This window comes from Leucopleurus acutus (genome assembly GCF_964270905.1).
Source record: "Leucopleurus acutus genome assembly, chromosome: 2".
NCBI lineage: Eukaryota > Metazoa > Chordata > Mammalia > Artiodactyla > Delphinidae > Leucopleurus > Leucopleurus acutus.
The window spans coordinates 108,384,845-108,397,257 of NC_139143.1; the positions used below are offsets into that span (position 1 = coordinate 108,384,845).

At 32.9% G+C, this 12,413-nt stretch overlaps 1 protein-coding gene across 3 annotated transcripts in view; it reads right to left on the minus strand.

The window, feature by feature from the left end:
- The window catches only part of PTBP2 (polypyrimidine tract binding protein 2), an 80,287-nt gene that overhangs the window by 47,650 nt on the left and 20,224 nt on the right, over positions 1 to 12,413 (minus strand). For all 3 annotated transcript variants that reach the window (XM_082834704.1, XM_082834703.1, XM_082834702.1), the window contains exon 3: positions 11,074 to 11,149. In XM_082834704.1, the coding sequence (XP_082690830.1) occupies positions 11,074 to 11,149 (76 nt within the window). The remainder of the gene's footprint in view (positions 1 to 11,073; positions 11,150 to 12,413) is intronic.

Below are 12,413 nucleotides of genomic sequence, written 5' to 3' on the forward strand. Positions count from 1 at the left end.
AGAAGGTTTTCATTTAGATGGACTCTAGTTTGTAAAGTATTCCTTTATGGTTAGTGTATTTTTGTACCTTTTCTAAGAAATCTTCATTTACCCCAAGGCTGAGGATACATTCTAGGATTTTTTTTCTTAAAAGCTTTGCATATTTAGATTTTAGGTTTAGGTATGTAATTCATCTTTTTCCATACGGCATGAAGTAAGGTCTGAGTTTCTAATTTTTTTGTTGTTTTCATTTGTGTATCCAACTGTTCTAGCACCACTTGTTAAAAATACTTCCCTTTCACCATTAAATGACCAAGGGACCGCTTTGTAAATAATCAACTGACCTTAAATGTAGGAGTTTATTTATAAATACTGTTCTGTGACACTAATCATGCTATACTAAACTGCTGTGATTACTTTACTCTTGAAATGAAATAGTATTCCAACTCTTCTTTTTCAAATGGCTTTAGTTATTCTAGGTCTTTTTATTTCCATATAAAGTGTAGACCAATTCATCACTTTCAATGTAAATGCCTGTTCAGCTTGACTGATTTATAAATTCCATCCCAATTAGGGGAAAAATGACATCTTTAACACATTGAGCCTTCTACTCATGAACATGGTGTATCTATTTAGGTCTTTAATTTCTCTTTGCCATGCCTTGCAGTTATTGATGTAGTTATCATGCACATTTTCTGTTAAATTTATTCTTTGATATTTTGTCTTTCTGATGTTTCTATAAACGGATTTTTTAAAATTTCATTTTCCAAAACTTTGCTAATAATATCAGAAAAAAATTATCTTTGTATGGTGAACTGTATCCTGTAAACCATTCTAAAATCATTTAGATTCCTTTGGGTTTTCTATTTTAAAAATTATGTTGACTGTGAATAATAGTTTTACTTCTTCCCTTCTGATCTTCATGCTTTTTATTTATTTTACTCGCCTTAATGTAAGCAAAAGCTAGAAAAATTGTGGAAACAGACATCCTTACTTCATTCCTCATTTTAAGAAGAAAACATTCACCCCTGCAGGTTTTGTTGTTGTTACTGTTGTTTTAAAGAAATTGATTACTTAAATTTACCTGGAAACACAAAAGCTCTAGATTAATCAATCAGAAAAAAAGAGCAAAGTTCCTCAACCTCATTAGTCATAAAAACTAAAATTAAAACCTTGAGAAACTACTTACACACCCATTAGAAGAGATAAAAAGATAATACCAAGGTGAGGATGCTGAACAACTGGAACTTTCATATACTGCTGGTGGGAATGTAAAATGGTATAAGCACTTTTGAAAACTGTTTGGCATTAAATGTACATAAGAATTAAACATACACCTACCACACAAAACAGGCATTCCACTCCTTAGCATTTACTCAAGAGGAATAACAGTGGATGTTCACGTAAAGACTTGAACATGATTGCTCCTAACAGTTTTACTCATAATAGTCCCCAAAGGGAAATGACTTAAGTGTCCATCAATGGCTGAATGAATAAACAAAATGCGAACACTACTCAGCAGTAAAGAGGAAAGTGAAAGCAGTACAACACAGAAGAGTACATAGTACATGATTCTGTTTATACAAAATTCTAGAGAATTCAAACTAATTAATAGTGACAAAAAGCAGATCAGTGATTGAGAAGGGGATAAAACAGGAAGGGATGGCTACAAAGGGCTATGAGGAATCTAGTATGTGTGATGGATATATATTTTGACTGGCAGTGATTTCATGGGTGTATACATCTTTCAATACTTATCTGACTGTACAATTTAAATGGATGCAATTTATTGTATGGAAATTATACCTCAATAAAACTGAATTTAAAGTGGAAAAAAAAACATTCAATATTTCACCATTATGAATGAAATTTATTGTAGGCTCTTAGTTGATGTCCCTTGTCTACCCTGTAGAAGTTCCCCTTTCTTATTAGTTTTCTGAGAACTTTTTATCATGAATGGATGCTGTATTTTTGTCAAATGCCTTTTCTGCTTCTATTAACATGATGATTCTTTTTCCTCCGTTATTCTATTGTGATAAATTACACTGAATTCCTTTTCGACTGTTAAACCTTACAATCAAGAGGTAAGCCTGAATTAGTCATCATGAATTACCTTTTACATACTGCTGAAAGTGATTTGCTAATATCTTGTTAAGAATGTCTGCATTCATGTTAAGGAAAAATGTTAGTGTGAAATCCTGATTTCTTATATTATCTTTGTTAGATTTTGGTTTTGGTAGCTTCATAAAGTGAATTAGGGAGTATTCCCCTTCTCTTTTTCTAAAAAAGGTTAAAAGAAAAAATGGCTATTATTTCTTACTTTGAAGTTTCATAAAATTCAACAGTGAAACCGCCCATGCCTGAGTAAAACCACCTACAAGTGAAAACCACCTACGAGTGAAATCACCTATGCCTGAGTAATCTCCATGAAAAGATGTTTTTTATTATTAAAAATTCAATTTTGATAATACAGATAAAGGTAATCTATATCTATAATATTATAATATAGAGGTAATCTATTATATCAATTTTGGTTCACTAGATTTATAAAAGAGTTTGTCTATTTCACCTAAGTTGCTGAATTTATCAGCATTACCAATGCTTGTGATACTGTCTTTCTGTCCTATTACACTGTGTAGGATCTGTAGTGATATCTCCACTTTCATTCCTGATTCCGGTAATTTATGTTTTCTTTTTCTTTCTTGACAGAAATTTAAACCTTTCTTTTTTTCTGCTACAGATATTTTCCAATGTAGGTAGATAAGTACTAATATAGAACTATTTTCCCCCCATGCACTTCTTGTGGGGAAAATATTTCTATATTTTCTTCTATATTCCAAGAAAATATAGATGTATTTTCATTTGGTGTATGATTAAAATATGATGTATTTTCTTTCAGTCAAAAATATGCCCTTTATATCTTCTGTGATTCATATGCTTTTCAGAATTGTGTAAATTTCTAAATATTTGGTAATTTCCTAGATTTCTGTAAATCCCACTACAATCAGGTACTATATGAGCTTCAATCATTTGAAATATATTGTAAGCTATGTTAACATCATGTTGAATATCCTATGTACATTTAAAAGGCTATTGTGCAGTTACTGGATGTCTTGTAAATGTGACTTAAGCCAAGCTGACAGCATTGTTCAAATCCTCTATGTACTGTTTTTTTAAGATCAATTCGTCCTATCGATTACTATGAGGAATGTTAAAACAGCCAATTGTAAATTTAAAATTGTAGATTTCTCTGCTTCTCTTTTAATTTTGTCATTTTTTAATATGTACTTTGAAACTGTTATTACTAATATACAAATAAAGGAATGTTATATTTTCCAATATATTGACTTTTTCGACCCTAAGAAATATGCCTTTTTATACCTGGTAATACTCCTTGTCTTGAATTCTACTTCATCTGATGTTAATACAATCACATCAACTTTCTTGTGCTTACTGTTCGCGTGAAATATTATTTTCCATCCCTTTTACTTTCAACTTGTGTCTCTGTACTTCAACCTGACGACAGCAGTAGACACCGTAATTAGGTCTTACTTTTTAATCCAGTATGATATTCTTTGCCTTTTAATTGGACTTCTTAGACTACAAATGTCCAAAAGAAACATACCAAAAGCCACATAAATTTTAAGTATTCTAGTAACCACATCAAAAAGTAAAAGGGAGTGAACTTAATTTTTTTTGAACAGGTTCTTATTAGTTATCCATTTTATACATATTAGTGTATACATGTCAATCCCAATCTCCCAATTCATCCTACCAGCACCACTCCACCACTTTCTCCCTTGTTGTCCATACGTTTGTTCTCTACATCTGTGTCTCTATTTCTGCCCTGCAAATGCGTTTATACGATATCTGTTTTTCACTTTCTGATTTACTTCACTCTGTATGACAGTCTCTAGATCCATCCACGTCTCTACAAACGACTCAATTTTGTTCCTTTTCATGGCTGAGCAATATTTCATTCTATATATGTACCACATCTTCTTTACCCATTTGTCTGTCGATGGGCATTTAGGTTGCTTCCATGACTGGCTATTGTAAAATAGTGCTGCAGTCAACACTGAAGTACATGTGTCTTTCTGAATTATGGTTTCTCTGGATATATGCCCAGTAGTGGAACTGCTGGGTCATATGGTAATTCTGCTTTTAGTTTTTTAAGGAACCTCCATACTGTTCTCCATAGTGGCTGTATCAATCTACATTCTCACCAACAGTGCAAAGGGGTTCCCTTTTCTCCACACCCTCTCCAGCATTTGTTGTTTGTAGATTTTCTGATGATGCCCCTTCTAACTAGTATGAGGTGATACCTCACTGTAGCTTTGATTTGCATTTCTCTAATAATTAGTGATGTTGAGTAGGTTTTCATGTGCTTCTTGGCCATCTGTATGTCTTCTTTGGAGAAATGTCTATTTAGGTCTTCTGCCCATTTTTTGATTGGGTTGTTTATTTTTCTAATATTGAGCTGCTTAAGCTGTTTACATATTTTGGAGATTAATCCTTTGTCCACTGATTCATTTGCAAATATTTTCTTCCATTCTGAGGGTTGTCTTTTCATCTTGTTTGTAGTTTCCTTTGCTTTGCAAAAGCTTTTAAGTTTCATTAGGTCCCATTTGTTTATTCTGATTTTTATTTCCATTTCTCTAGGAGGTGGATCAAAGAAGATCTTGCTTTGATTTATGTCAAAGAGTGTTGTTCCTACGTTTTCCTCTACGAGTTTTATAGTGCCTGGCCTTACATTTAGGTCTCTAATCCATTTTGAATTTATTTTTGTGTATGGTATTAGGGAGTGTTCTAATTTCATTCATTTACATGTAGCTGTCCAGTTTTCCCAGCACCACTTATTGAAGAGACTATCTTTTCTCCACTGTATATATCCTTGCCTCCTTTGTCACAGATTAGTTGACCAGAGGTGTGTGGGTTTATCTCTGGGCTTTCTATCCTGTTCCATTGATTTATACTTCTGTTTTTGTGCCAGTACCATATTGTCTTGATTACTGTAGCTTTGTAGTCTAGTCTGAAGTCAGCGAGTCTGATTCCTCCAGCTCCCTTTTTTCCCTCAAGACTCCTTTGGCTATTCAGGGTCTTCTGTGTCGCCATAGAAATTTTAAGATTTTTTGTTCTAGTTCTATAAAAAATGCCATTGGTAATTTGATAGGGATTGTACTGAATCTGTAGATTGCTTTGGGTAGTATAGTCATTTTCACAATATTGATTTTTCCAATCCAAGAACATGGTATATATCTCCATCTGTTTGTGTCATCTTTGATTTCTTTCATCAGCATCTTATAGTTTTCTGAGTACAGGTCTTTTACCTCCTTAGATAGGTTTATTCCTAGGTATTTTATTCTTTTTATTACAATGGTGAACGGGATTGTTTCCTTCATTTCTCTTTCTGATCTTTCTTTGTTAGTGCATAGGAATACAAGATTTCTGTGCTTTAATTTTGTATCCTGCAACTTTACCAAATTCATTGATTAGCTCTACTAGTTTTCTGGTGGCATCTTTAGGATTATCCATGTATAGTATCAAGTCATCTGCAAACAGTGACAGTTTAACTTCTTCTTTTCTAATTTGGATTCCTTTTATTTCTTTTTCTTCTTTGATTGTTGTGGCTAGGACTTCCAAAACTATGTTGAATAATAGTGGCGAGAGTAGACATCCTTGTCTTGTTCCTGATCTTAGAGGAAACGCTTTCAGTTTTTCACCATTGAGAATGATGTTTGCTGTGGGTTTGTTGTATATGGCCTTTATATGCCCACTTTCTGGAGAGTTTTTACCATAAATGGTGTTGAATTTTGTCAAAAGCTTTTTCTGCATCTATTGAGATGATCATATGGTTTTCATTCTTCAATTTGCTAATATGGTGTATCACATTGACTGATTTGCATATATTGAAGAATCCCTGCATCCCTGGCATAAATCCCACTTGATCATGGTGTATGATCCTTTTAATGTGTTGTTGGATTCTATTTGCTAGTATTTTGTTGAGGATTTTTGCATCTGTGTTCATCAGTTACATTGGTCTGTAATCTTTTTTTGTAGTATCTTTGTCTGGTTTTGGTATCAGGGTGATGGTGGCCTCACAGAATGAGTTTGGGAGTGTTCCTTCCTCTGCAATTTTTTGGAAGAGTTTGAGAAGGATGGGTGTTAGCTCTTCTGTAAATGTTTGATAGAATTCACCTGTGAAGCCATCTGGTCCTGGACTTTTGTGTGTTGGAAGATTTTTAATCACAGTTTCAATTTCAGTGCTTATGACTAGTCTGTTTATATTTTCTATTTCTTCCTGGTTCAGTCTCAGAAGGTTGTCCTTTTCTAAGAATTTGTCCATTTCTTCCAGGTTGTCCATATTACTGGCATATAGTTGCAAATAAATTAATTTTAATAATATATTTTAACCCAATATATCTGAAATATTACCATATCAACATATAAATCAGTATTTTAAAAAATGAGATTTTGTGTTATTTTTTTGGTACGTCTTTGAACAACACACAAACCCATTTACATCTCAGTTAGGAGTAGTCACATTCCACATGCTCCACAGTCTCACAAAACTAGTGGTTACTGCACTAAACTATGTTAGTTTAACCAATTTACACTTACGTTTATGACTGGGCTTAACACCTAGCTCTTTATTTTCTAACTGTCCAGTGTTTTGTTGTTCTTCTCTTGCTATATTTGATAGTATTCCATTTTAATTCCTCTATGGGCTTTTCTTTTTAAATAGTCTTTTTGAGGTACAATTCACATAAAATAAGATGTCTATGAAGTTACAATCTGACAAGTTTTGACAATATATTTACATCTGTGAAACCTTCTGCATAAGGGAATATATATATCCATCACCCCCAAATTTCCTTATGCCCTTTACAACCCTCTCCCTTGCTCTACCCACCTCTAAATTCCAAGCAACCACCAATTTGCTTTAATATGCAATCTCCTAGAGTTTTATATAAATGGACTCATACCGGACATACTCTTTTTTTCCCCGTCTTTCACAGAGCATAATTATTTAAGAGATTTATCCCTGCTGCTGCATGTAACATAGGTCACTCTATATGGCCAAACAGTATTTTACTGTATGCAATGGAATTCAATACCAAAAGAGCTATCTTTTTATATATTCATCTGCTGATGGACACTTGGGTTGTTCTGGATTTTAGATATTACGAATAAAGCTACTATGAACATTCATATGAGTGTTTTAATGAGTATATGCCTTCATATTCCTTGGGTAAGCACCTAGGAAACAAATAGCTGGATCATACAGTATATGTTTAACTTTTTAAGAAACTGCCAAATTGTTTTCCAAAGTAGTTCTACAATTTTACTTTCCCATCAACAGTATATGAGTGTTACAGTTCCCCCACATCCTTTCCAACACTTAGTATGATCAGTCTTTCAAATTTTAGCTGTTGCAGAGATGTGTAATGTTATCTCACTTTGCATTTCTCTAACGACAAATGATGTTGAACATCTTTTTCATGTGCTTACTTGTCATCTGTATATCTTTTTTGCTGACCAATTCAATTACTTTTGCCAATTTATCAAATTGGGTTGTTTGCTGCCTTATTGTTGAGTTTCAGAGTTTATATATGTAGTCTGAATTTATGTATATTCTGGATAAAAATCCTTTATCAGCTATATATATACATATGTATATGTATCAGACATCTTTGTAAAGATCTGCCACTCCATGGCTTATCTTTTCATTCTCTTAACAATGTCTTTTGAATAATGTAAGTTTTTAAAACTAATGAAGTCCCCATTTGTTCTTTCATAGATTGTGCTTTTGGGGTCACATTAAAGAAATCTCTGCATAACCCAAGGTCACAAAGATTTTCTACTATGCTTTCTTCTAGAAGTTTTATAATTTTTAGGTTCTACATATACATCAAAGTCCATTTGGAGCTCATTTTTGTATGAAGTATAGATCCAAGTATCGATAGCTTGTTGCTGCTGTTGTTGGCAGCATATGGATAGCCTATTGTTACAGAATCCTTTGCTGAAAAATCTATTTTTTTCCTCCACTGAATTGCCTTTGTGCCTCTGTCAAAAACCAGTTGTCCATAACTGTGTGGCTTTATTTCTGGACTCTCTATTCTGTTCCATTAATCTATTTATCTTTCTTTATGCTAATACGACTTTGTTTTGATTACTGTATGGTTTACAATAACTTTTAAAAGCAGGAGTCAGCCCTCCAACTTTCTATTTGCTTTTGAATGTAAGTCTTTGTACCTTTTTAAAGACATTGTTTCAATATGCAACTTTAATTTACCAGAATATTCTTATGTAAGAATTAATACTCTATCATTTCATGTAATATAAAAACCTTAGACTGTAAAATTCCATTTATCTTCACTTTGTGCTAATCACTGTCATATAAACATCTATGTACAGAATGAACCACATAATTCAAAGGTTTTCTGTATACCTAAACAGTCTTTCAAAGAAGTTTAAACGAGTAAAAGAGATAGCTTTTTAAAATTTTCACACATTTATTTACCATTCCTGGTACTCCTTGTTATTTCCTGTAGATCCAAGGTTTTGTCTAGTGCTATTCCATTCAGCCTAAAGAACTTTTTTTTCTTTTAATGCAAGGTGTTAGTCTCCTGTGAGATATCTTTTTCTTGCTTGCTTATAAGATTTTCTCTTTATTATTAGTTTTCAATATTTTGATTATTGTGTGCCTTGGTATGTTTCTTTTTACTTACCCTACCTGACAGTTTTCTTCAAATTTTAGAAGTTTTCAACTATTACTGCTTCAATTACATATATTTGGCACCATTCTCTTTACTCCCTCTCTGAAACTGCAATTACATGTATGTTAGACTACTTGATCTCCCCAAAGATATACTTTTACTCTCTCTGGAAAACTGAGTAATTTCTATCAATCTGTATTCAAGTTCATTAACCTTTCTTCAGTTGTCTTCAAACTGCTGTTACTCCCAACCAGTGAATTTTTCATTCCAAATTCTGTATTTTTCAATTAGAGCATTTCTATATGCTTTCTTTATAGTTCTTTTCTCAACACATTCTTCCATGTTCATTATTTCAATATTTTCTTTTATAGCTTTAAAAATATTTATAGTCCTTGTCTGCTAATTCCAATATCAAGGTCATTTTGAGGTCTATTCTTATTGAATGCTTCTTCACAGGATTCGTAAAATTTGATGGTATGCAGGATATTGTGGATGATAGTTGTGGGAAGACTGAATCATGTTGTCTTCCTTAGGGCACATTGTTTTATTTAGGCAGGCAATTCAATTACTGGTGAATCCTTCATGTCTTGTCAGGCTGGACTATCAGAGTTTATTAACTTAGTCTTATGGCTGTCACTTACTATAGTGTATGATCCTTTCTCTTAAGACCTGAGCTTTCTGCAGTCTAAACAGAATGTCTATCTGCAAGACATACGCATTCTAACTACCCAGAACTCCAATGTCTCAGAGCACTGCACAACCTATGGAATCACCATTCTAGCTCTGACCCACAGTTGGTCATTTCTGATAGACCAGGAGAGTCTCAACCTACACATATGCAGCCCAGCCATTATTCAAAACTCTGAATTAAGTAGAATCCCCACACCAAATTCGGCCCTCCAACCAATGCCCAAACCCCTGGACAAGTTCCTTTTTCAGGATCCTTCTCCATAAATCCCACATGTCTCAGCAGCTTTGAATTCCAATCTTAGTCTCTTCAGCACAGTGAGACCTCCATGCTTTACTTCAGCTCCACCTCCATGTGCTACAACAGTAGGGTACCCCAAAGCAGAAAAGCCAAAGTATTCATGAGACTCACTTCATATGTTTCCCTTATCTCAGGTTTCATTATCTTGTACTATTTACTCATCAATTCCAGACAACAGCTGTCCCATATATTTTATTCAGTTTTGTAGTTTTTGATTTTGGGGAAAGATGGAAAGAAGGAAAGGCTGTTACCAGTACTCTGTCATAGCCCTACATATTAATTTAGAAAACATTTCCATTATCAATCATTAAATGTACTATTTCAAAAAACATGAAACTGGCAAAGCAGAGATACAGATATTTGAGCCTGTTTGTTCAATTATTTGTACATGGTACCTTAACTATCAAAATCATGGCCTAGTGACTTTGCTTTGTAATCATGACACGGAAAACTCAGTAATGATGATGTGCAGAAAAATTCATCTTAACATCATTATAACTATATTTGAAAAATACTTCATTATAATTTTTACTTAATTGTCAGGGATGTGTACATGTGCACTGAGGTGTACATATACACAAGCATGGCTACCTGAAGGAAATCAAAATGCTTCCATTCTTTTACAATCTTTATATTGCCCAATACGATTCCTAAAACAAGTAATTCAGAAAAGGGTTTAGAAAAAAGAAACTTTGGCTTTAGGTAATAATATAAAATGTAGGGTTATAAGGCAAACTAATTCAGTCATCATCAGATTCAAATTTGGTCCACTGGCCATAAAACTAAGCTCTAAAAATTAGTCTGTATTTATTTATAGACAGACATTACAACCAACCAACAGTAATGTTTCAAACATATAAAGCTTAAACACCCTAACTATGAAGATTAAATAAATCATTTTATATTTCCAAGTAAATAAATAAAGGAAACCAATCCAAAGAGTTAAAAATACTGTTACCACACAGAAAAAAGATTTAAAGCACATTAAAAAAACAGCTATGCAACTGAATCTTATGGTATTTTTTTTTACAGTTTGGGCTTTAGGATTTATGGGATAGAGAAGAAATACTTAAAAATATTTTATGACACACAATAGAAGCTAAGCACAAAAGTACAAAAGGAGTGAGAGTGAGGGAACTTGTAACATGAAAGAAAAAAAGGTTACATTTTTGTGATTAAAAGCAATCAGATTTAGTTACTTGCCCACAAATCACCCACTTCAAGGTTTTTTCACTTGACACATACATACTATAGTAAAATTTCTCTAAACTGTTTCAACACAGAGTATTTAAAAATAAAGGCTATTCTGGTAAAACACACTAAACTTTTAACATTCTGCTCTGCAAAATGGCAAATTATGAGACTGTTAAGAGAGTTAACACTTACCTGTAACCACCATGCTGCTCATGTTAGAGTTTGGACTACTGAGAACACTGCCTGAGAGTAATTCGTCAGATCCTCTCTGTTAAAACAAGAACAAATTAGCATAAGACCCCTTTACATTTAAAAATATTAATCTGAAAGTCTGTCACTTATCTGGTAACTTTTCAAACAGTGTCTGAAAAACAGACACTGAAAAACAAATGTCAAAACAAATGTCAGGTTTTACACTACTGGGAATAAAAAATTTAATCCCTAAAATAAAAAGTTAACTCCACTCTCCTATCCATCTCTTCCTTTTCCACAAAGCCAACAGTGTTTCCTTCCTTCCATTCACCCAAGTCCAACAGACAATAAATAGGAAAACTGATTAGGTTTCATAATCAGAAGCCTTGGAGAACTACATCATTTTTTTAAATAAACAAACTAATGCCACAGCACCTGGACTTTCTCACAGACACTGTGAATCCTTCAGCCTCATAGCCCTTTACTCATCCAGATAACTCAAGTCTTTAGAAAATGAGAACTTCACAATGGTGAGTTGGACAACTCATTTACATGAGCTGGACAATTCATTTTCATAATCATTAAAATTAAACAATTAGGTATATATTCCAATGGCTAGAACACTGTAAACAAAGGCAAAAATCTATGGAATGAGAAATTTCCTTCTACCAATATAAAGAGATTGACTCATGTCTTTAAATCCTTTAAAGAAAAGGTTATAAATCGTATGTTCTCAGAACTGCACAGTTGTTCAAACCAACCAATGTTGTTTCAACTATTTTAAAAATGTGTGTACATATAAAAGTATGTGTGAGCAGACTAATATTTAAAATAGCTAAATCAACTGTTTTGTATATTTTAAGTATGTGTATACTTACATACATGGGTAATTAATATTTAAAATAACTAAATCAACACTGGCTGATTTAGACAATCAGGACAAAGTTGAATGCAACCACCAAAGTGGAAAAAAATGTACAAAAGAGATAATTTACCAAAGCATTTTACAAAGTCCAAAACAATCCAAATTAACCATAAAATTTATGTTAATTTGTGTTAAACTCATACTTTAATAAGCTGTATAATAATAAGTATCACAGTGATGAAAAAATATTTATACGTCATTCCCTTTTTAAAAAGCTTTCTACTTGCTAGCATCAAGTTCATAGAAATACAAGCATGAGAAAAATAAAAACATAGTATCAAGTCACGTTAATACCATATTTACATCATATTTAATTTTTTAATCAAAGTATGGAAGATTCAGCATGGCATTGTTTTATAAAGACATGATATGATATACAGAATTAGATACTTTAGAGATCCTTAAAGTGTGGTCC